This window comes from Marmota monax, unplaced genomic scaffold (genome assembly GCF_021218885.2).
Source record: "Marmota monax isolate L192 unplaced genomic scaffold, Marmota_monax_Labrador192_F-V1.1 WCK01_AAM20220418_F8-fsc00048, whole genome shotgun sequence".
Taxonomy (NCBI): Eukaryota; Metazoa; Chordata; class Mammalia; order Rodentia; family Sciuridae; genus Marmota; species Marmota monax.
Window position 1 is genome coordinate 1,241,015 of NW_026694895.1, and position 24,552 is coordinate 1,265,566.

A 24,552-nucleotide genomic window follows, 5' to 3' on the forward strand; every position below is an offset into this window, starting at 1 on the left:
CTCATTAAATATATAAATATAGATATATAGATATACATAAATTTAAAAAGCCGAGTGCCTACCTAATTTACCAGTAGATACATGTTGGGGAGACAGGTTAGCAAGTTAACATATTCCTTTCCAGATGAAGGTTAGGTTTTAGTTGGTGAAAGACATTACACAGATAATTGAACAATTACTCTTTCATTATATCTGCAAAGAGTAGTCAGAAGGGAAAAAATAATGTGTGGCTGGAGTCCTGTTCAAGTCCTGGGGGTCAGGGAAGGGCTTGGCTATGAGGAAGGGATGGCACTCTACACAGCCAGCAGTGTAGGCATAAGCTCTGGAATCATTTGCTACCATGTGGATTCAAACAGGAAAAACAATTAATACCTTTAAGAAAGCCTGGGGGGAGGGGCTGGTAGCAATGCTTTAACTAATCACCATTTTCCCCATGGGCAGACTGTATTGGTGCTCTATCATTTTACCAGGATCACATAATACCAGCTGGAATGTAGAAATAATTCTGATTAGGAAAAGGGAAACTTCAGGGAGAAATTTGTAAAGGTCTTAAAAGAATGATTTGGGCTCCAGCAGACATAAATAAACTAGAGGATGAAAAGATAGAGACAAAGTGAATGCCTCTAAAATTGTGTAATTTTTCGTATTAGCAAGTTGGTAACATTTTTGTTTTTCTCTGAGGTCCCTTCTTGACCTCCTGAAAGCACACCATGAAATCTGCTGCCAAAATAATTTACAATAAAGTTATCCTGTTTACAGGTTTTCAATAAGCTGTTTTTATTCTTTGGTAAATAAGAAACGATGCCATTGTGCCCTATAAAATAGCAGAGGTTTTACTTGAACAAAATCCGTTTGGATATGTTAAGCTGGTGACACAGAACTAATATGCCTCAAGGTGGTCATTCTCTCTGGATTAAAGCTGGGGAACAATTGTGGCTCCTGTTACCAGGAAAATTACAAAGGGCCATTATGGAAAGGGACAAAAATCTCTGTTCCCAGAGGGGGACTGACAAGCTGAAAGTCCCCCTCTACATGCCAACACAAAAGCCTGATTGCCTCAGATTGTTTGTTTATGTAAATCAAAAGGGTGACATTAATTCTGCAAGTGGGGACTGCTGAGCAACAAAGGATGTGGTGATTGGCTAGATGGTTGCTTACGGGCTCCTGACAAATCTGGCAAATCCTATTGCATTTATTCTAAACTCTGTCTGGACACCTTTAGGAAGAGAATCTCATCATTATGTACCAAAGTGAATAATTTGTATTTTTAGAGTCAGAGTTGAAACTGTAGGATTTGAGAGCAAAGAGAGGATTTGCTCAGTTTCTCCAAAGCTCTTTCCAAATTGGATTCCAGGGTACATCATGACAGATGTTCCTGGGACATTTAGTGGGGCTGAGTGTAATGGGGATAGTCTTCCTGAAACTGTTCAGCAACCTACCACTAAAATCAATGAGGATGCAACTGATATGGACCGGACCCCACCAGACTACAGGGTTGAACCAGGTCCTGAAGATGTGCCCACAAAAGGAAATCAGGAAGAAAGAGGAAAATCACAAGGGAACATTCTACTCAACTGTTCCATGGATGAGAAGATTCTAAAAGGTAAACTATTTCCCTTTTTCCTCACTTTAGTAGTTTTGCTTATAGGCTCACTCAGGTGTTTTTTTTTTTTTTTTGTTTGTTTGTTTGTTTTAAATAAACTGCTATTATAGGAATGAGGAAGAACTGTAGTTCCCTATTCTACTAGGGCTGCATGACATAATAACTGAACCTCTACCTCTGGGGCTTGTGTATTTGATAGCTCTATGATCCTGGACAATTTTCTTTGTCTTCTTGTGCCTGCTTTTTTTTTTTTCCCCACTAGAAGAAAGCAGAAGAATCTTTACTACATTTGTAGGATAGTGGCAAGAATTACTAAGTGTTAGTGAAATGTTAACTACTGTGATTTAATATTATTACTGAACAAAGAGAATTCAGAATTTTGTAATCTCCTGTCATACATAACTAAAGAGGTCTGCATTCATTATTCTATCTTATATAAGCATAAAGGGAGAGAATATCAGTAAAGAAATTAATTGCTATATAAATTAATGAAATCAGTTAAAAATCAGAAGTTAAATGGTTAGTTTTAATAATCATAATTAAAAATTTAAAAATCTACCTAGAGTCTAAATTTACATCCCTTGAGCTCTCTCTCTCTCTCTCTCTCTCTCTCTCTCTCTCTCTCTCTCTCTCTATATATATATATATATATATATATATATATATATATATATATATATATATATATATATCATGTTATAATACTTGTATTCCCCCCCCCCACAGAAAACCCAGAAGATCACCTCTTTATTGTTCATAAGGCTATCACAGATCTGTCTCTCCAAGAAACAAGTGCTGAAGAAATGACATTCAGAGAAGGTAATGGGAACTAGAGTTTTCTACACAGAAATTGTTTGACTGGATATGATGACAGTTTTCACATGGGATGTTGTGTGAGTAAAATGTTGAAAAAGCAATTGAGGCACTGACTTCACAATCTCAAGGCTGCAATAGGCAGATAAGAGAGTCTTGACTTATCTGTCGGTTCCACCACAGGAAGCATTCCAGATGACTCAAGACTAAAATTGCATGGATTGGTACAACTGATTGGCATACCAATTCGATATCTGTGTCTTAATGTGTTAGCCCACTTAATCAACCTTTCTTTTTTAATCTGGTGTCTCCAAATCTTTGCCAGGCACCTTGTGAAATGTAAATGTTTCAAAAATAGGTTTACCCTAAAAGATAATTATTGACAGACAGTTTAAAGTAACTTTGTAAATTGATTTGCTCTATAGGAAAATTCTAGGCCTCTGATATAAGTACAAAATGGTGAACTGTTTCTTGTCAAAGAAAGCTTCTATTGTGATGAAGTTAATTTTAATTTTGTTCTTTAAGTAAATGGGGAAATAAAGAGAACATTGAAGTGACAAATATTTAATTTTTATTAAACTGAATAGGCCACAAGACACAAAATCCTTTAGACATTACTTCTAAGAAGACACATACATTCAAGCAGCTTTCAAATAAAGTACCCAATAAAATCTATCAATTAATCATTTCTTTTCCTCTCCTGCCCCTATAAACATCTTATCTAGAAATTTAAACCAGTTTGTTAGACATAACTAATTTAGCTTTGAACCTTAACAGGCAAAATATTGAAAAGACTACTGGTTGAAATATTAGAACTTCACATAAAATTGCAAATATTCAGGCAGACTGGAGGTGTTTGGCAATTTCTTGGACTTCCTCCCTTTGCTGGACAACTCTCAAACTGTCTGCTGACCAATACATAGATACTTAAGGGAAAAGGTAGCAAATAATAGTTATTGTCAAGCTAATACTTTATCAGAGATAACTTATAAAACTTAAGATCCCACAAAATGAACTCAATACATTCTTTGCTTTAGTCTTTTTGCTTCCAATGGAATAAGCCATTGGAGGCAGGGATCACAGTCTTCCATCCAGAGCCACCTTCAAATTTCTATTCAGAAGACCCACTATAGTCGATAGTTTTTTAGAATCTTCCAATTTGACTAAATGGAGAATGAAAGCAGACTCTATTTAATGCTATATGGTCTTATCACTGAATTTGTCCCTGAATGAGTCCTTGTCTGATGAAACATGAACTGTGTGCTTTTTTTCCTCTATGACAGAGCAAGAGGTTTGGTGTCTTTTATTTTCACTATGGCAAAGAGCTAAAAAAAATCCTGAAAGGCAATGCTCCTGGATAAAAATGCTAAAAATATTGGGGAAAAACTATAACTTAAATTCAAGTAATTTCATTGGTGATAATCCATGCCTGAGTCCTGAATATGAATAAAAATGTCAGTTTCTTTGGTTCTTTTGGAAAAAACAAAACAAAGCTTGATATTAGAGCAAACATTCTAATGTGTACTTATATGCAATGAAAAGAATATTGACTGGATGCCAATGAACTGATTGCAGCTGTATATTTAATGTGGAGTGACAATCCCCCCCTTTTTTTGTAAGATTATAGTCTTAATTCCTACAGTAAAAAAAATAAAATAAAAATTAAAAAAATGAAAGGAAAGGAAACTAAAAACTTTGGATGAAATGGACTTATGAACAACTTTCAGGGAGAATTGTAAAGGGAAAGAACAAAGAGAACAAAATTGCCTCTCACCTTACTTAGATATAGGATCTAATGGTGTTAGAAGGTGATGGTGAGCCCAGGCCCAGCAAGGGACCCAACTCAGACCTTTCTGATTCTTGTACATTACACACTGAAGCTTCCCACAGAAGCTGTTCAGGGACAAAAGCTAAGAAAAGAACCTCTGCTTTCTTATAATTAATTCTTATCATGTTCCATAAATATCTTTGAAGGTATACTGACATGATCTAGGTGTTTGAAAAATGACAATTTCAGTGCATTTATGCCTTTTAAATGTTACTACACAATAACAAATAACTTGTGTCAATTGCTTGTCGTTTGGGACATGCATAAAATACAGGCTAATGTGGCATTATGTAACAATGACCTCTGCATGATTTCAAAATCTGGGCAGGTCTCAGACTGTTTTTTGTGGCTTTGGTGGGCTTGGTGCCTAAGTTGCCAGCCTTATGTGCTGACCACATGAGGGTCTTTGCTCTTCCTTCCATACCTGACTACCTTAGGGCAACTCTGAGAAAGAAAGCATCAAATGCCAAGTTTGCTACTGTGAGCGTGACCATAAGCAGTCATTATTTTTTTAAATTTTCCTTTAGGGCTGTGTTTGTGTATGTGTGAAATAGGTCCAAACATTCTATTGTATATATTATATTTCCAGTTTGACAAGTTAGAGTATAGTTAAGTGTTTCTCAGGGGATATCAGTCTCACTAAATATAGTGGTACACAAAATAGAATTCCATAGTCAAACGAGGTTGAGTTGCAGCCTTTCCTGGAGATTTACAATGTTCATTAACATTTTAAAGGCTCGTATAAATTCCAAAGAAGCTTATTTAACTGTATTTAATGCAGTTATTTTCCAAACTAATTTGACCATGAAGCATGTTTGATTGTGTAGAACATATAAGTAGCCCAGAGTCATATCCCATAAATCACACATTGGAAATTGATTGTCCAGAAAAATAATTTAGAGAATAACAAAGTAACACCTCAGTATGTTGGAACCTCTGAACATCTCAACTACCCATTGATTTTGCTACAGGGCATCAGTGGGAGAAGATTCTTCTGAGCCGCAGTAACCAGGAAATAAATAGTCCAAAAGAAAGAATTGCCAAACAACCTCTAGAAGAGAGAGAAAACGAGGATAGGAAGAACAAAGCTCACCAGGCAGCACAAATTGAATGGTTGGGATTTCGCAAACCTAGCGAAGTTGACATGCTGCATTCTCAACATGGTGAGCAGGAAGAGGTTTGGAATGAAGAAGCTCCTGAGGATAATGGTGATGATTACAATGATGATGAAGATGAAGTTCGAGTGATAGAATTCAAGAAAAAATATGAAGAAGGTTCTCAATTTAAAGAAGAAACCGATGCAAGTGAGGACTCCCCACTGAGCAGCCCCGGCTCCCAACCTGTGACACCCGATGAGCAGCCAACATTAGGAAAGAAGGGAGATATCTCCAGAAATGCTTATTCAAGATACAATACAATATCCTATCGGAAAATAAGGAAGGGAAACACCAAGCAAAGAATTGATGAATTCGAGTCTATGATGCATTTATGAACTAACTGGAACTGAGAATTTCTCACACCCACTAAAGAAAAAGCTAATTCCATTTGTCCTGAGTAGAATGTTTCTATGCCTTGAGTTACTGCCCCCCCCCCCCCCCGCCTTGAAACACAGGCAAGCTTATTGTCTTTTTTTTTGCTGTAGAATGATATGGAAATAACCTTAGGCAAAACTCAGTCTGGTAACCTCAAATCAAAAAGCTTTAGATTCATTCTTGAGCACTTGCTATTTAAAACTTTACTAATATAGCATTATGTGACAAGCATTAAGAGCCAGACCCACTGGGGACTCTTGCATGATTTGGCTTTAAAAGTAGCAAAGCTGGAAAAAGTAGCCATCAAATCAAAGAGATAACTATTTGAAATGACTCCTGTATTTCTTCTGGTGTCTTTCTTTCTCTGAGTCCTCCTCCTTTTAAGCATGTTTTTTATAGACTCTGGTAATAAACTTTCAAAAATTCTTTGCCTTATTACCATAAAAGAAAACATCTTGAGTGGTTTTCCTTGGCATCTAGTGAGTGAAAATTCCATGGACCACCTTCCTAGTGTCACCATTCACTGAATTTTCTCACTAAGAGGCAGAGCTATTGCAGAATTCTGTTTGCTAAATGTTGGCTTTATGCTTTCAAACTGAATTAAACCCATTGTGAGGTTGATAAAGGGAGGGGCTAGAAGATTGTGGGCAATAGACTAAGGAGTTGTGTTGGATAGTTGTATTTTTGTGACTGAAAACAAAATCTTGTCTAGCACAATTAAAGTCATAAAAAAGAAAAATGATGATTTTAGCACAGTTTTCTGAGAATGTCCCTCTCTATTATCATGCTTTCTCTTATTAACAGGATCTCAGAATAATTTTATTTCCTTAGAAACCTGAGACAATGCTAGTCACAACTGTACTAGTTACTATGAAAATGGAAATAATTATCTTAGAATATTTTTAAAGTAGGGTGTGAGCATATATTTTTAGTGAGAAAGTTCTGATAGTTGTTGGGAATATGTAATTCACTGAACCTCAGCCCAAATCAAAAAAAAAAAAAAAACTTAAAATTATACTTGTGGAGCTTCACTCAAATCAATGCATCAAATAATGTATTGAATATTTATGAAAAGAGAGTCTATATTTATATTCTTACTTAGTTTGTTCCACAATGTTTCTTTTCATGTTTCCATATATATTACCCTGAACTTTCTGTTGCCACAGTTAAAAATATCTTTTGGCTCCACAAATAAAAAGACAATTCCTTATTGTCTGAGTGTAATACAGTCTTCATTGTACTATTCAGCTCTTTGTTTATTTCTTTTTCATTTTGTGAAAAAGCCTGAGTTATTCCTTCTAGATTATTCCTTATTTATGTGTAACAAATCCCACATGTCTTAATGGCAGCTTCTTTAATTCTTCCTGGTTATATAATATTTTTCCACTAAATACTGCCATTTAGTGTTTGCAAGACTCAATGTTATTCAGGATCAAGGTGCTCCTTTTATTCTATTTCACAGTTACTACAGAACCTGCAGATTTCATTTGAGACAACATGAGGGAAGTCAGATCTTTATTGATAATGTTAGGTAGGAGATGGGTGCACTAGGACAATTTTCTATTTAATTTAGAGCCTTTAAATTGTTCCACCTAGAAACTATTTTCTTTCCCCTATGATTTTCTACTTAACTTCAAAGTACAGTATTGTGTTTTCCATCATGGAACAGGACCATATTGTTAGTCCACTTTACCCTGCATTTTGAGTTATTCTAAATGAGGTGATGAATTCCTGTGAAACTTGAAGGAGATGGGTGGTCTATGGGTAGGTGACAAGGCAAAGCAACTGGCTCTTATGGGCTGCAGTATATAGTGTTTTGGTCTTTTTAGCTATGTATTCTTACCAGACAATTAACCAATTGTGAAATATTTTGTCAACAAAGACTATGTTAGGGTATGTTCAATTGGTAAATGCTTCAAGTTCATGGATGGGGCAAAGTGGTTACAAGAGAGCACTGACACTCATCTTCAGCACTGGCACGTGTTGCCCTTACTGCCATCACAGAGTTAAGCTACCTGGAGAAATATGGCAGGGATTTAAGTCTTTGTAGCTTAGCAAAGACAAGGTCCTGTTTCAGATTATGTGAGGGATACTCAACATATTTGAAAGGCACATGGGACATGATTAAGGACACACATTGGTAACTACACATGAGGTTTACCTGAGTCATTGTGATTCCAGGTTCAGTTAGAACTCTGGTATCTGAGAGAAAAGAAAATTGGTTTATTGTGCAAATGCTGATATTTCTTGCATGACCTTTTATTTTCTTTTGTTGTCATCTGATTAGAAATTAATAATAGCTTTATTTGTCTGTAAATATAATGTTATGGTGAAGACACAGAATCTGTAGAACCTATCTCTGTATATTAACATTTAAATAAAGAACTGCTGTGTCTGGCTTGCTGTGAATAAAAGTTTGTGTCTTTGCTTCTGGTTTCTAGACTTTGGCCACCTTTTAAATTTTAGTAAGAAACTTCCATATTAGCAGCTACTAAGAATATCAATAATTGCCTTTTCAAAAATCAAGAGAATAACTCATTTCAATTTGTTTGCATTGTTTATTTCAAAAAGGCTTTTTAAATGATTACATATGAAATTATAAAAACTTTCTGGGAGATATATAATATACAGGAAAAAAAAATTTCTATTACTTTGAAAGAAACTGAGATATTGTTTTAGTTGCATATTAACACCAACAATTTGAAAAAATACATATTTATCTTTGTAATTGTCAAGGTAATACATTTAAACTATACTGGAACTTTTATAGTAATTGTTTCCACATATTTACATGGGGTAGTACTTTTGGCACATTTTCAAATGGAGAACAGACATTTAAGTTTTTCAAAGTGATAGGGAAAACATTTAAAATAAGTAATAATAGAGAATTATGGAAAAGGATGAAACACCGGGGTATCATAAAGAAGAAATATGTTTGACCATATGAGAAAGGCAACCACTTCTCTTAAAGTCTGAACTTTCATTGCTCTATAAAAACAAGAGGGCTATAAAAGGTAATGTCAAAGGTATATTTGCCAATATTAAAATATCAAACTGTAGCATAACACCATAAATATGAGGACCAAAATCTTCACACAGCTCATGAAGAACACGACATGACTGGGCCATACTGTCTACACAGACATAATGACACGGGGCGGGGGGGGGGGGGCTGGTAGTGGGCAACAGAAATCATCTAGAAACATGGCAAAGTACAAAAGACACTGGTGACATCTAAGAACTACCTGCCAGGTCAGGGAAATTTTAGACATAAATTTAGAAAGCTACTTGTACTTTTTCCTAGAAATTAAAAATTATCTATCCAACTCCTTCTTTATAATGACTTTGGTTGATCATAGGCAAAAATGTGGTACATAAAGATGTCCAAATTGACTCCAAACTCCTTTATGCTCTATAACTTCAATCTTGTTCTCTCACTAAGGAATGTTTTCAGGGACTCAATAACAAAATTATTCAATACTCTTCTATGTCTTGTTTTAAGCTCACTTCCTATGGACTAATATGTATAAAACTAGTGAAATTTGAGCAGTGTTTGAAGGAGAAGAATGAGAGCATTGTGCACAATCATGAACAGAAGAACAAGCACGCCGATAATTTAGAGTTTGATTACTCCTTCAAGTCTGCAAAACAGTATCTAGAGTGAAAGTTCACTTGTTATTGAAACTGTTATATAGAAAGTTAGATTAGACAAAGCCATGTAACTAAGAGAATTAAAATTATTCAGTGACATTTAATTTCCTTCATGTTGCAGGTGGAAATTCTGGGTTTTACTTTCTCCCAATCTATAGCATCAAATACACACATACACACGCACATGCCTTTACAAAAATTGATGTTTTTGAATGGTCAGGAAAAAAATTAAAATCTTCATTCATGTTATCAAAGCTTTTAATTTCAATATGTAATTTAAAGGCTTTTATTTATGTAGAGATCTGTGACTAACATCTTTAAACTCACAATTATCAATTAACAATAAAATAGAAAACCTTTATTTAAAAAATATTTATTACTTATTTGATGGCAGTTGTCATTACTAGGATCTCAGCATATTCTAAATTATTCTAAATTACCCTATATGATTTAAAATGAGAATTTTCACTAGTGTTTTGTTTGTGTGTTTTATAAAGCAAAGGCTTACATAAATTGGCAAAGGGATCTGAATTAAAATGCTGACTATAAGTTGACCTACTGCTTTGAAAAATGGAAGCATTAAGTTCATTGTATCTGATGGTATTCCCTCTGCTCTTTCTCTTAGATACAGGCACCAGCAACTCTAATATCATCCATTAAGCTTCATGGCAGAATATAATACTTTATATGGCTTATTCAAACCTGAATGGAACAGGTATTTATAAAAAAATAAATATTTTTACAACAGCCTTGGTTAGGATTTCTTTTTTCATTTCAAAGCATTTGGACTTGTAGCAATCATTGAACAACCTATAACACTGGTTGCAAAAGCACTTTAGTGACAATCTACACAGTGAATGGAAGTTAAGAATCATGATTTCTATTTTAAATTGAAAGTCTTCAATTTTTTATTTTCTACTTCTATTCAAATTGAGCAACTTGTTAGCTTTGCTTAAAGATTTGGGGAAGAAAGATTTAGGGTTTACAGGGAAGCAAACCTGTACATATCTATCACTCGTATTTGATACAGAAAGTAGAAAAGAACAGGTCTTGCATGAAATCATGTATATAGATCATTGCAAGACATAAGGGAGTTGACACACTTATACTTAATGCACAGAGAGATACACAGCTTCTATTTCCTCTCTATCCAAACATAATAGAGATCACAGAGGTTTGACTCCATCTTATTTCACTATCTGTGATACCAATAACTGCAACCCAACTGTAGTGCCTAGTGTGTAGGAAGTGCTCAACAATAATAGCTCCTCTCTTTTCCTGTCCCCTCTTATAACATCTTCATTTTTTATCCAAGATATTGGGATCTTTGTCTGAGCTATAAATTATTTCCTGCATTCTGAATGCAGAAGTTAAATTAGAAATGTTTGAACCAAAAACAATGGTACTATCTAATATGTCTCAACTTCATTCTCTTGCAAAAGTGCTCCTCGAAAATCATTCTAAGGCATTCATGATATGAGAGTTGGCTGGAAATACTGAATTCCTGTGACTGGTATCCTTCTTCCTCTATAGTCCCTAAGACAATGGCAGAAGCAAGGTGTTTGAGTACCTAAGAGAGTGTTTCCAAATTAGTGTGGTGAAGCTACAGATACATTGTGATCATGGCCCATTGGAGTCTGCAGCCCTGTGGATGACAGCCAATTAAATGTCAGCAAGCAGAACTGAGCAAATTTGGTACTGGTCATAAAACATTGTTATGACAACTGACAGGAACAAAAGCACTTTGAGGGTTTGGTAAATTAGCTTTTTGGTCACATAAATTCTGCCAAATATTATCAAGGCTATCCTGTGTTCAAGTTAACAAGATAACAAGATGCATAGACTTTTTTTCTGTTGAAAAGGCAATAACCTAAGCCAATCCAAGTAAAACTGAAGCCCCCAATAACACAACTTCATGTTGAAGAATTCAGGGCTGATTTGGACCCCAAAGTGCCCCTTCACAGGGTTTAGCATGAGAAGTACCAGAAGACCTGGTAGCATTCATACACTTATTCCACTGTTTTTGTTTTTAAATTTAGAAGGCAATACTTAAAAATTGTTAGAATAGATTTGACAATTAGTCAATTGTCTCACTATTAGGCCTACACAGATTCTTAAATAGTGATTAGTTCTTTGCCTATTAGAGTAATTGAGGAAATATACAGTGAAACAGTGTTTTTTAAAGAACAAACATGTGAAGTTTGAAAATAATTTTGTTCTATTGAAAATATGGATTCAAATATAGCTTTCTATAAGAAGTGTGTCAGGTAAGGTCAGGAAGAGGCTGCACTGAGCAGAAAGGAGAAGGGACTTTTGAGAAAGACACAGACCTTTCTTCAGCAAAGGTGGGTGGCACCATATGATGACTTACCCTTTTTCTGAAAAGACTTGACTTTTCTTTGTAAAATCTGGATAGAATGGAGACTCTAGAGACTGGGGACCTTTCAGCATTTTTCAGTTACACAAAGAATCACAGGAGGTACCTAAGTATAATTGGCTTGGTCAGCAATTCAATTAATCCTTTGCCTAATTGAACTGACTTGTGTTTCTCATTCATATGGCTGTTTTTGAAAAGACTATCTCATTTTCTATTTATTCTCTTATCTGCAATCATCAATTATTTGAATAAAACATCTTACATTGTTATAAATGTGCAAAAAAATATTTCCCCTTCCCATCCTTATAATTCTGCTTTTGCATACTCAGTTGGATGTTGAAGTTGTATTACATAGAAAGTCAGAACTAAAATTGTCCAGTTTTACCATTAACTCAACTGAAAAAAATATTTCAAATATTTTTAAAGTCTTTTATAAAAAAAAAATATTAACAAGAATAAGCATGGCTATCCTGGGACCCAACAAAGAGGTTGCATATCACTTTCTAAGGTCTGTCATAGGAGAAATGTGTTCAGGTCTGTGGCCTGAAATGAAAGAATGGTCCCTGAATCTGAAGAGCTGAATTCTCATCTTGATTCTCCAATTAATTGGCCTGTGATTTTTATTTTTATTTGTTTTACTTTGTTGGTACTGAGGATGGCCTCAGTAACCAGGGGGTCTCTACAATTAAGCTACATTCCCAGACCTTTTTATTTATTTATTTTTTTATTTTGAGATAGAGTCTTGTTAAATTGCCCAGGCTAGCCTTGAACTTGTAATCTTCCTGTCTCAGCTTCCCATGTAGTTGGGATTATAGACATGCAACACTATGCCCCGCTTGGCCTGTGAGTTTTAGACAAGTGAATTATCTTCAGGTATTTATTTTCTTACCAAAATTGTTGAAAATAATGTGATTTTTAAGATTTGTTTTAGTATGTGTAAGTACTGGTATGTTTATGATGAGAATTTTATTTTGATCAAAAAATAGTTAATTTCCCCCCAAATTTGCAATTGTTATCATTGGGTCCACATTGAGAGCTTTGCTGTTTTGCTCAGGGAGGAAAACTCCAGGGCAATTTTTTCTTAATTCTCTTCCTAAGAGTTGTTTACCTCATTTCCTTCCTTTTCCATTATGTTTTCTTAACTTTATTTCTACTTTGAAGTCTTTTAGAGTATATTTTTTTAAACATACTTCATCCCACTAATGCTGTTAAATCTAAAATAGCATTTTATTATTTTCATATAAAATTAATATTTTTTTTCAGTACACTGTTTCTGCTTTGTTTCAACTCTCTCACTTTGCCCTAAATTAGAGTATCTTCAGCAACCAAATATATTTTTGGTTACTAGTATTTTTCCTTGCTTTTTAAAAATTAATATCCACACAAATCCAGGAAGTTACTGGTATGACGAGTTATTTAAAAGTGCAGTTTTAAAAGCACAAAATGAGCTGAAACAATTTCTACATTTAGAATTAAATGTGTTTATAAAGACCCCTTCTTTCTTACTTAAAAGTTTTTCTATGACTCAGACTGAGAATAAAACACTATGCAATATTCTAGATCAAAACCCAGCTATTAGGTGGGGTCACCAATAGTTGATCAGTACTGTTTTAAATTGCTAGGTAAAAATGCATGTATAGAAATTTCAACAGAATTGTAACCCTATGTGCATCTGATATTTTTCTAGCCATAAGAACTCATGCAGTTTATGTTTGATGAAAAAAATGACAAATAAAGGACCAGGTTCTCTGTGGGTTTAAAGACAGTCATTGTGAATATCATTGTGCTCCCCTGTGTCTGTTATCATTTCTGGTTACCTGTGAGATTACACCAGGGAAACCTGCAGAATGAGTTCCCGCACAGGGCAGGAAGTAGGCGATACCAAAGGCCACCCTGGGCTGAAGGACTCCAGTCCACCAGGACTCCAGTCCACCCAAATGGTGGACCGTTTCCCTGAGTTATCTTTTGGTATTCTAAATATCGTGATTTTAAAAAATCTTCCATTCCATTGAAAATTTAAACTACCACTGAAAAATAGAGTCACTGAGTTCACTGTTACTTTCACAGTTATCTAATGTGTTGACTAGGCAAAACCTCAGTTCCTCTTCATTCTTCATAGTACTTTTCAAATTTCCACTTTTGATGTGGTTTGGTTGGGTCACAAGCAGCTACTTTAAGCATCTTCTGTGGAAAATTTCCTTCCAAGCACAACAACTGATGATAGTTTTCAAAAACAATGTGATTTACCTGGAAAGAAAGAAGATCTGGGAATGAGCCACAGACTGAACTTGACAATAAAGATTTATATATATATATATATATATATATATATATATATATATATATATGATCCTAACATGCCTCCAAAAAGATGAGCAACTACATTTTTGATTTCTAAGGAATTCTCCTAAACTAAATTAATAACATAAACATGGGTTTGGAAGTATTAGTTTGTTTTGTCTCAAACTAAGTTTCATTTTCTCCAAGCTGTGAGATTATTAATTTGGGGGTAGCAAAAGATGAATTTTCTAATGATATGGCTAATAACTGTAGGATTTAAAGCATAAAAAAATCAAGATGTCACTAGGCACAGTGGTGCACCCCTGTAATCCCAGTGGCTCAGGAAGCTGAGGCAGGAAAACAGTGAGTTGAAAGCCAGCCTCAGCAAAAGCAAGGCACTAAGCAACTCAGTGAGACCCTGTCTCTAAAGAAAATGCAGAAATAGGGCTGGGGATGTAGCTCAGTGGTCGAGTGCCTCTGAGTTCAATCCCCGGTACCCACCCTCCCAATCCAGATGTCATTTAATGTATTTGACAGATGATGACTACCTCATTGGTGTTGGTAATAAAAAAAAAAAAAAAAAAAAAACATGCCATGACAGAGAATGAGTTCATTAATTTCTTAATTAAATTCATGTTTAGAATATATATATTCTCAATTATATATATATATTATATATATAATACATATATATTATAATCTGTATTACAGAATGCCAGAAATGATGTATTTTATTTATGATCTCCTAACCATAATTTCTGATAGTACATAGTGCCTGATGTCTAGAATCCACTGCCGTATTTTAAAAGTATGAAGCTTGAAAATGCCCAAGGTTTGTAAAACAGTTGGCCTTGAAGAAAATCATTATGGATTGTTTACAGCATTCACCCAGTAATTAAGTCACTTGTTCCCAGCTTAAAGTCACTCAATAGAAACCAGTGGTGGAAAAGCACTCCATGGCCAAGTCTTCCACTTATGACACTAATTATTTTAGGATGGTTGAAATCCAGAGCACTTGAGGAGGGCTGACCTGGGAAGCACCTTTTAAATGTAGATTCAGACATATCTAATTTTAATAATCCATTGTTGTCTGGGATCAGACTCACTACTCCACTTCCTTCCTCCATTAGGAGGTGCTGGAACCTTTGAGAGGTGGGGCTCAGTGGAGCTCCATAAATCATTCTGGGCATGTCCTCCAAGAAAACTGTGGGATCCTGGCCTCTTCCTTTTTTTTTTTTTTTTGCTTCACCACACACTCCTGCTACTGTGTGTAGCTCTGCCACACTGGCCCACAGCAACAACAAGGCTGACTGATCATGGACTATTATCTCCCAAAATGTGAGCAAAATAAACCTTTCTCTTTATAATTTGATTATCTAAATAATTTTGCTATACTGGTGGACAGCTGGCTAATACAGGGACTTAGGAGGTATAATATGAAAACTACCAAAAAAACTGAAAAGAGAAGAAAGACCATGACCAGATATTGGTCTCCATGAACATCTAGTAACATCAAAAGGGACACAAGACAGCAAGCAGCTATGTAGAATGAAACAAAGTCACAGGTACAAACAAGTTTGGGGGGCAGTTTTCTAGGCGTTTTTGTTTGTTTGTACCAGGAATTGAACCCTGGGGGGATTTTACCACTATGCTACATTCCCCAACCTTTTTAAAAATATATATATATTTACTTTGAGACAGTGTCTCACTAAGTTGGTTAGAGTCTTGCTAAATTGCAAACGCTGACTTTGAACTTGTGATCCTCTGGCCTCAGTCTCTTGAGTTACTGGGATTATGAGCTTTCTAGTTTTTGGTATCTTAATTAAATTATCTTCTTTACCAAATCAACTGTTTAGAAAACTCTACCACTAAATACCTTCTTACAGAAATCTATTCCAACATTCAATTCTGGAGATGAAATATGTATTGTGCTTCTTATTGTCTTACTCTTTCCTTCTCTTTCTCTACCTTCCTTATTTTCTTCCTCCCTCCTTTAGCACAGGGTTAAAGAAGGAGAAGGTAAAGTATAATTTATTCACTAGATATTTATGGATTTCTTAAACTGTATGCAAAACAAAATTAGCAGCTTATACACTAGCAATTCCTATTTTTTTCTGAACAAATTGATAATAATAATTATCATTAAAGAGAAAAATGTTCAGGAGGATTAATATATAGTAGAGAACACTTTGGGGGCAGCTCTGGGAAGAATAATAGTTTTCATGTAACCAATGCGTACAGTGGATTTGGTGACTATCTGCAAGTGAAATGGTAGAAAATTTGAGAAGGCAGTCCTGAGATTATTCCTGCTATTTCAAGGTCCTACATGACTTTGTATCGTGTTAAAATACAACTGGGAAAAACTGGGCAGACTTTGGGAATGAATACAGTAGAACAGGCACATTTTGATACATATTAACCATTAGACCTCTTGAAAAATATTCCCTGATCCAGTAGCATCTATCTGCTAATTTCTATGGTGTAAAGATGCTCTTCACGGCTGTTTTCAAGCTATCAGTGTGATATCACTGAGCACATAGTTGGTAAAAGATGCACACAATGGACTTCTATAGCAGAGTGAGAGCTGGTTCCAGCACTCCTCTGAGGGCCCAGGTCTCTGGGAACCACAGAGGCTGAGAAAACATCTCCTTGTATGGAAAGAGGGCAGGATAAGTAACTAGAATCATTCTGAAGAGCAGGGTATACAGTAAGCACATAGCTTCTTGCTTTTTCCTTATACTCTCCCTATATGCTTTTCTGACAACCAATTTTTGGGTTATAACCCTTGCTTTTGGCATTGTTGACTGAATGAAGCAAATTACTTTTAGAAAGATGTAGCAATATAACCAAGAACTCAGTGACTTTTATTGAAAAATTATTCATTTAAAATAAATTTTGAAAAAGAAAAAAAAGACAATAATTTACAAAATGTTTCTTTCTCTGAGTAGAATGGAGATCAATATCTGCCTCCATTGACACAAACACATTTAAAGCTTCCAAATGAGGATACTGACAATGAGGGTTTTATGACCCGTTGATTGAAAGTTAAATTTCTGGCAAAGAAGAGGTACATATATTTTGCTTACCAGTTCTGGATGAAAGACAGAGGTGGATTTATGCAGCCATTTTAGCCCTTTGTTTTTGTTATCACAGGGGTGCAGCATCAGGGATCCCTCATCAGGGATGGGGGCCAAACACCATCCTTTATGTTTAATTAGTCTTAACCAGGTGTAATTAAATTGTTGAAACTGGAGAGGAAATTAATATAGAGAAGGTCACTTCAGGCAGCAAACATAGATAGTGGTTTTGTCAAACATTTTTGTTAGTAATAGCTAAGAATATAGGCGATATGATCTGATGATTTACATTCAAATCCCAGTGCTACCACTCTCAATTCTGATAGTATGGGCACATTATTTACCCAGTCTAATCTCATTTTTGTAACTTTTTAACTTGGATAGCAAATGCATCTATGCCAGAGGGTTAGAGTAATGACCATTGAGTTTCTAGCATACAATAAGTCTGCAATAAATGTTAATTATAACTTAAAAACTGATGAGTACAATTAGTACCTATCCACATATGAATGTTGTTTTAGGTGTTCTGAATCCCAGACAACACTAGGGCTTGAAGAGTGATTAAGTTTCCAAGCCATAAGTAGTTTGAGGGAGATCCTAGTCACAGCCTTCAGTTTCTTTGGTGGAAATTGTTATGCTTTCTTGATTCAGACTATCTAGACAAATGGACTCCTAAAGGCTTCATTCTGCTATAGGAAAGGTTTAGATCTTTCTCAGCTGATAGTACAAGGAAACATCAGGTTGCTGTTATGTTAGCATGCCCCAGTTCATAGAAACTGCTCTCAGAGAAATCTAGTTTTGGAGAGTTGACATTGTCTAAAATAAATTCTGATTCAGGCAATGGAACCATGTTTTCAGTCCTTAAAAACATTTTCTACAGTTGTTTAAAATCTAATATTATCTGCCTGGTCGTTTTACTCTAAGAGTAAAAATATTTGGAAAAAAAATAAAACTTCTGGTAAAATCTATCTAATTGTTTTACCTAATAAATCATTTTCAGTCTAACTAAGATTTAATTCAGATTATCAGGTTAAATTAAAGCCAACGTGTTGAATCTTATGACTCAATTTGTATTCCCTAGACAAACATTAGCATCATTTGGGAGTTAGTTGGAAATGATGAATCTCAGCCCCACCATGGACCCACTGAATCCAGATCTGCATGAATAAACTCCCCTCATAATTTATGTGGACATTAAAATTGGGAAGAGTATGGAAAAACCACATCACCAAAGGAGGTTATATGAATACAAAGATAAGTATATTACCTAAAAAAGGAACATCTTAACTGGTTTAGAAGTTAAAACTAAGGAGACTTTTTTGGTAAGGTAAAGGATAGGTTTAAATACTCCCATCTGAGGAATTTATTCCTTTTGAGCTCTTTTGGATGACTTCTATAGTCATGGGCTTGGTATTAAGCTTTAGTTTTTTCTGATAAATTATAACTTGCTCTATGTTCCTGTCCCTTTTATTACTTTAGCAAACCATAAGAGGGAAAAGCTAAAAATGAACAACCAGATGAAAAGGAAGTTGGGGTTTATGGAAGGTGACATAATTAATACTTTGATCTCCTACTTTGCCTTGTAGAGACTCAATGTTTTCAAGAACAGAAGCTGGTAGTGGTAGAACACTTGCATAGCATGCACAGGGCCTGGTTTCAATTCCCAGTAACCACAAAAGAACAGAAATTGGGGTTTCAGATGAAATAATGGTTACTCAAGCACAATAAACACAATAAGTACCTACAATGATGAGTCTTGAAGAAGTGCATTATTCAATATTCTTATATGATGTAGACTAATTGTGGGGTTTTTTTGTTTTATAATTTATGATTTTGTTTTTCCTCCTCTAATTTTTAATAAGCAAAATTTATTTCTTTCAATTGATTCTTTTTGACACTTTCCACTTCCCTCTGTCTTCTCTTTCCTAATTAAGAAACACTTCTCTTGGTTTTGTGTCTACAGATTATAAGTGAATTAAAGCATAGATACATTTTCTTCTATTAACAGCTTTGAATTAAGAGGTAGAGATGGGATGTGCTTGAAAATGTAAGCAATGTCTCAAAGTCAAAGTAAAGAAGCAAGATTTAGTAAACCTAGACTATCACTGCAAAATATTTTTTTTTCAGCAAAGAGTGATTTGCAAATTGGGGGGCTGATTTCTACTCATGAATCTGTTCCTGTGAGTCCTATTTGGCATCCAAACCAGATAACTACTCCCACAGAAGGTAGAACTGTGAGGGAACATATGTTGGAGAGGGAGGTGTGATCTCTCAGATCACCTCCAACACGGCAGGAGCCATCCCTGTTCTATTTCCCCTGGTCCTGCTCCCTCTCCTAAGCATTCTGCTCTGAGTTTGTGGGAGTTTGTGGGAGTTTGGCTGCAGGGTTTCCATCATGGATTGTAGATTGTGTGAAATCCATGATTCCCTTAAAATGCTGGAATGATTACTTAAAATTATGTACTCTATTTTCTCTATTATTTTATCCTCATATGCTTAAAAATATTTTTTGCTTTTATTATTGTTGAAGAATTAACAGAGCACTAGCATTAGTTACTGCATGTTTCCTGTGTGTTACCTAATTCCAGTCTCACCCCCAGAAGCAAGGACTGTTTTCCCAAAGGTTAAAGAACATGTGCAGGTGAACCCATTCTTGCAAGGGAAGGGCCCAGGAGCCAGTCCGTGGACTTCAGTACCCACTCCTTCACTTCCTCAGTCACTGACTTTGCATTTAGGGGTGGACTATCTTACAAAGGCCTCAGGATTATAGAGAAATTTAGAGACTGGAGCCAGTCCTTGGACTTCAGTACCCACTCCTTTACTTCCTCAGTCATTGACTTTGCATTTAGGGGTGGACAATCTTACAAAGGCCTTAGGATTATAGAGAAATTTAGAGACTGGTTCTGGACTTCTATTGGTTGAAGTTACATTTCTCAAGTTTGCAATGAGTGTGTCAAACATGGTACCTATCCACTATCATGAGATAGAAACCCCCAGCTAGGCATACCTGGCTGCTCCCATCACAGTCTTCCAGGATGGCTGTGGTGTTTTCAATGGAAACACATTTACCCAAGGCCACATTAATAAGCTAGGAAGGAAAATATAAAATATGAATTAAGGAAAAATATTTCAAAGTAGAACACAGCATTCAGGCATGTTTAGAAGACACTGAATATAAAACTATAATAAGGTTAAAAGATAGTTAAATTAATAGCTTAGTATTACTTAGCACTATATGATTTTATTGGTGGCTAGCTCTAACAGAGACATAATGTAATCTTGCTTCAATCTGTCAATTTAGGCCCGCAATTCAGTCACAGAGCCAGCAAACAGAAGCTTTTAATTAACCCTTTCTTGGAATGCCAAATGACAAATGAAGAAAAGGTGGCATGGAAAATAGTTATTTTCTTGTCTCGAGTTTATCTGATGCATATATTAAAAGTCAATGCACATACTTGCAATTTAATCAAATCAAGAGTCGTGGGCTATGTTCCTTGGCTGACCCTCTGAGCTATCTGGCTGCTTAGGCACTGAATCATAGATAAATTGAGTCCTTCAAAGAACAGCAGATTCCAGCTGATTCCCTGTCAGAATCTGTCTAATGACTCAAGCAAGCTACAATTCATTATAGGAAAAGTCACGAAAGCTAATATAGAGCCAAGCATAAAGGCACTTTCTGGCAGGCCCCCAGGTTTTTAATGGATTTGCAGGGTCAAATATGGAGGTAGCTTTCTATCAGTCACCATTTAATGCAGAAAAATGTTGATTCCCTTACCCTCTTTGACATCCTGGGGAAAGCTAACGAGAAGGTAGGTTAATAATGCAATTTAGGCCTTTCAGATTTCTGAAAGAGCAGCATAGAGCTGAATCTATATTATACGAAACAGGAAAGCCTCCTGAGCTGGGAGGTGGTAAGGGCTTTGTTGCTGATGACACTGTTTTTGCACCTTCCTGTTTTATGGAACTCCAACTCTGGTGCTGCGTTGAAGCAGGTGGCATAGCTCATCCGGTTGCCAGACTTCCTAACTAGGGGCCCCTGTGGGGTTGGTCCCACTTTTGCATGCATAGATTAGCTTGCAGAAAAGAGTCAGCCTCAGGAAATGAGGAGTAAAATAGAAGCAGGAGAGAACTGCAACCTTGGTGTGCCAGGAACATGCCCCCTCATAAAGATATGAGAAAAACTTGGGCATGCATAAGCCCAGATTGGAATGAGGTCTTCCAGAGAAAGTTGGAAAAGGAAGGACCCTCAGTGAGATGGTGTACTAGGAAAAACAATTTACCCATTGGTACTGAAATCTAAGTTCTCCCTGGAAATCTGAAACCATACACTGACCTTTGTTTTGTTTTGGAAGAGAATTTGTACCATTTTCATTGGATAGGAAACCTTACATACTTTCAAGGCATAGAAACAAACAATAAAAAACAGTAACAGGTTGGTTACTTCTGAGGTGTCTGGCAAATAAAAACACAAATCAACTCCAGAGGATGAGTCTCCATCAAATATCCTCAAGGAAAGTTCTATCCACAATTTACAATGACCAGAATGGGAATAGAAAATCCACCATTAGCAAATGAGAGCAGCCACAGCACACAGAAAGATCCAACTAACTTCTGGAGGATGGTCAGTAGAAGTATGTGAACGAAGAATAATCCTGGAGTTTAAAGAGGGCCAATCATGCCCAGGATCTGGGCAGAGATGTAAGAGCCTATATTTGTGGATCAGGAAGCAAATATTCCAAATTCCAACAGTTTTGGGAATCTGGTTCCAGCACAGCTGAACCTTCTCCAGAACTTCTCAGAACCTTCTAGGTGTTGGTGCTCAGCTTGCTGCTCCGAATGTAATCAGTGCTCCTCAGATTTACTGGACTGGGGAGCCTGTTCCAGCACAGCTGTCACTTCTGGAAATGCTGTTTGAGAACCCCTGGCTTAACTGAGTCCTTTGTGTTTATTTCATACAATTCCTTCCTTCCGGCACAGAAATGCAATGGAGGGAAAGGGAAATCTGCTCTGTGCCTTATGTCTTGCTTCTTTTCTTTATCTGAATTTCTCTTTCTTTCCCTTCTAATCAGAAATTCCTGGGGAAACAATTTTTCTTCTTAAAGAAATGACCTATGAAGTGCTAAGGAATGGTTATTCTTCACTTCATTATGAAAGGTTTTAATGTTTTTTTTTTTAATTTTAAAGCAGTTTATCCAAAATCAGGTCGTGCATAGATTTTAAACTTTCCGTGTAGAATAATTTTATTTTCTAGTTCAGGAGGTGGGAATTCCCCAGTTTATTACAGAATTGTTAAACTTTAGGCTATAGGCAGTTTGCCACAATGTAATCCTGTGGAAAAACATAATGCTGGTGAGGTTCTTGTATTAGTCTCAGATATTTTTAGTTCAAAAAGAAATTATTTGTTTTTATTTTTTTTAAATCCAAAAGAAATTTCACTGGATTTAAATTCCCAAGTGTGTAGGTTAAAAGACAGGAAAACATGGAGTAAGTAACAAAAACATGTGGTGGAGTTGACTTTTTTTTTAATTTAAGTTGTTAAGATTGTTTATCCCAAATAAAGGTCAAGTTGATCTTATTTTGAATTTCCCGGAAAAAAAGGTCCTAATTTTTTTTGTGGATAATGATAGTACTCCCTCCTGGTTTCTTCAGAAGGTAGCAAATATTGTCTTTACTAAAATTTATCTAAGAAAAACAACAAACAAATAAGGAAATAGCAGGAAGAGCTCTGTTAAAATATTTTTTAGAATACTGCAGCATTTTTATGGAGTACATTCATCAGCAGAGGCAATTTCTTTACGGGAGATTTTCAAAAATTTGGTAGGAATGCTTAAGTTAGTGTCACAGCTGAGCCAAAAGGTAGTTTTATAGCCCCCTCTGGTGGCTAAAATTGAGTAATGATATTGCAGAGATTCTGTTAGGAAAAGAAAAATTCTCTATGGTGAGAATTCTAATTTTTTTCCCCTGTTTTAGGTATTAAATTTAAAAATATAAATTTTATTGTATGGATATGTTTGACATGTTATATTTTTTAGTTACCTAGGGTATAATATCAGGTTGAGACACCTGAGGTAGCTGCTATTCTGATCTAAAAATGGGAGACTTTAGAGTACAATATGTTATATATAAACCGGTCATATATATTTATTTATTAGTTGAATTTATAAATCAGAATGAATTTGCAAGCTAGTTTCTGTCTTTAACATTCTTCCCGAAGTTTCCTAATATGGTTAATGGAATGTCTTAAGTTCTTGTTATCAGATTTGCCAGGTGGGGAGAGTGGTTGGTTTGTAATGATCTACTTTCTGGCAAGAAATGAAAAAAATGGCCTGAAAGAGTAGGCTTACTCATGATTTAGTTTGAGAACTTCTTGGATGGAAAAAAAAAAGACACTCTGAAAGAACACTAAAAAATGCTGGAAATATTTATAAGTAAATAAGAAATAAAACAAAAGTGATTACAAATAAACCTGACACAGGAAGAGCTCTATCTAGGTGGCAGCTTGACCAACCATCCTTATGCCCATTCTATGTTAGATGGCCCTATGTCCTACCATTCCCAGAACAGGTTTGGAATGGCTTCCTCCCAGGCTCTCCCCCTACTTGACCCTCTTAGTTTTGCACTCTGTTCAACCTATATGATTTTCTTTCCTTTTTGTACCTCTCCTTATGTCCTGAAATTTTGTTATTTTCTGATAGTTCTGTTATTTTAAATCCCTTTTTGAAACTTAAAAAAATCCCAATTAAATTTTATCTCTTTGTTTAACTCTGCTCAACAAATTCATGTTATATTTTTGGAGAGATAGAAATAGAGAAATAGGGATAGAGAGGAAGATAGGGAGGGAAGGAAAGGAAATCCTAACTCTCCCTGCAAGGACCTGTGTGATCTAATCTCTCTGCACCTTCCTCTGGTACCATTCCCTCCTTCACACCCTGACAACAACAGTCTTTTTCCCAGTTCTCAAGTGCCCTCAGTTTTCACCTGCCTTAGAGTTCTGCATGAGCGGCACCCTCTTCCTAGCCCTCTTTTTTAGATCTTGGTTGATGCTTTGTGTTTCAGGCCTTGGTTTCAAAGTCTTTTCCTCAGAAAGGATTTCTTGGCCACAGTAACTTAGAATTCATCACCTATACCCTAAATGAGAGTTATGTTTTGTTTTGAACTTACTGTTTATTATCTTTTTTTCCTATTCAACATTTCAACTTAAAGGGTTTTATTTGAGGTGGGGAGTACTGGAAATAGAATTCAGGGCACTCACCCACTGATTCTCATCACCAGCCCTGTTTTGTATTTTATTTAGAGACAGGGTCTCACTGAGTTGCTTAGCACCTCTCTTTTGCTGAGGCTGGCTTTGAACTCGAGATCCTCCTACCTCAGCTTCCAGAGCCACTGGGATT

General features: G+C 35.7%; 2 protein-coding genes across 2 annotated transcripts in view; one reads left to right on the forward strand and one right to left on the reverse strand.

The window, feature by feature from the left end:
- Positions 1–1,116: 1,116 nt before the first annotated feature.
- On the forward strand, positions 1,117–8,192 carry Ermn (ermin). The gene is made up of 3 exons (XM_046426857.2): positions 1,117–1,603; positions 2,330–2,422; positions 5,216–8,192. The coding sequence occupies exons 1-3, from the start codon at positions 1,363–1,365 to the stop codon at positions 5,734–5,736; spliced, it is 855 nt and encodes a 284-aa protein (XP_046282813.1). The 5' UTR covers positions 1,117–1,362; the 3' UTR covers positions 5,737–8,192.
- A 137-nt stretch (positions 8,193–8,329) lies between these two features.
- The window catches only part of Galnt5 (polypeptide N-acetylgalactosaminyltransferase 5), a 48,319-nt gene continuing 32,096 nt past the window's right edge, over positions 8,330–24,552 (reverse strand). The window contains exons 8-10 of the mRNA XM_046426961.2: positions 20,169–20,249; positions 17,171–17,332; positions 8,330–14,051 (exon numbers count right to left, since the gene is read on the reverse strand). Coding sequence (XP_046282917.1) covers positions 13,911–14,051; positions 17,171–17,332; positions 20,169–20,249 — 384 coding nt within the window. The 3' untranslated portion in view covers positions 8,330–13,910. The remainder of the gene's footprint in view (positions 14,052–17,170; positions 17,333–20,168; positions 20,250–24,552) is intronic.

What these genes read in the sequence shown, in the direction of transcription:
- Ermn (XM_046426857.2), top strand. Translation starts at nt 1,363, where the DNA reads ATGACAGATGTTCCTGGGACATTTAGTGGGGCTGAGTGTAATGGGGAT. An exon ending in GGATGAGAAGATTCTAAAAG is followed by an intron (nt 1,604 to 2,329) that starts GTAAACTATTTC and finishes CCCCCCCCACAG; the next exon opens with AAAACCCAGAAGATCACCTC. An exon ending in AGAAATGACATTCAGAGAAG is followed by an intron (nt 2,423 to 5,215) that starts GTAATGGGAACT and finishes ATTTTGCTACAG; the next exon opens with GGCATCAGTGGGAGAAGATT.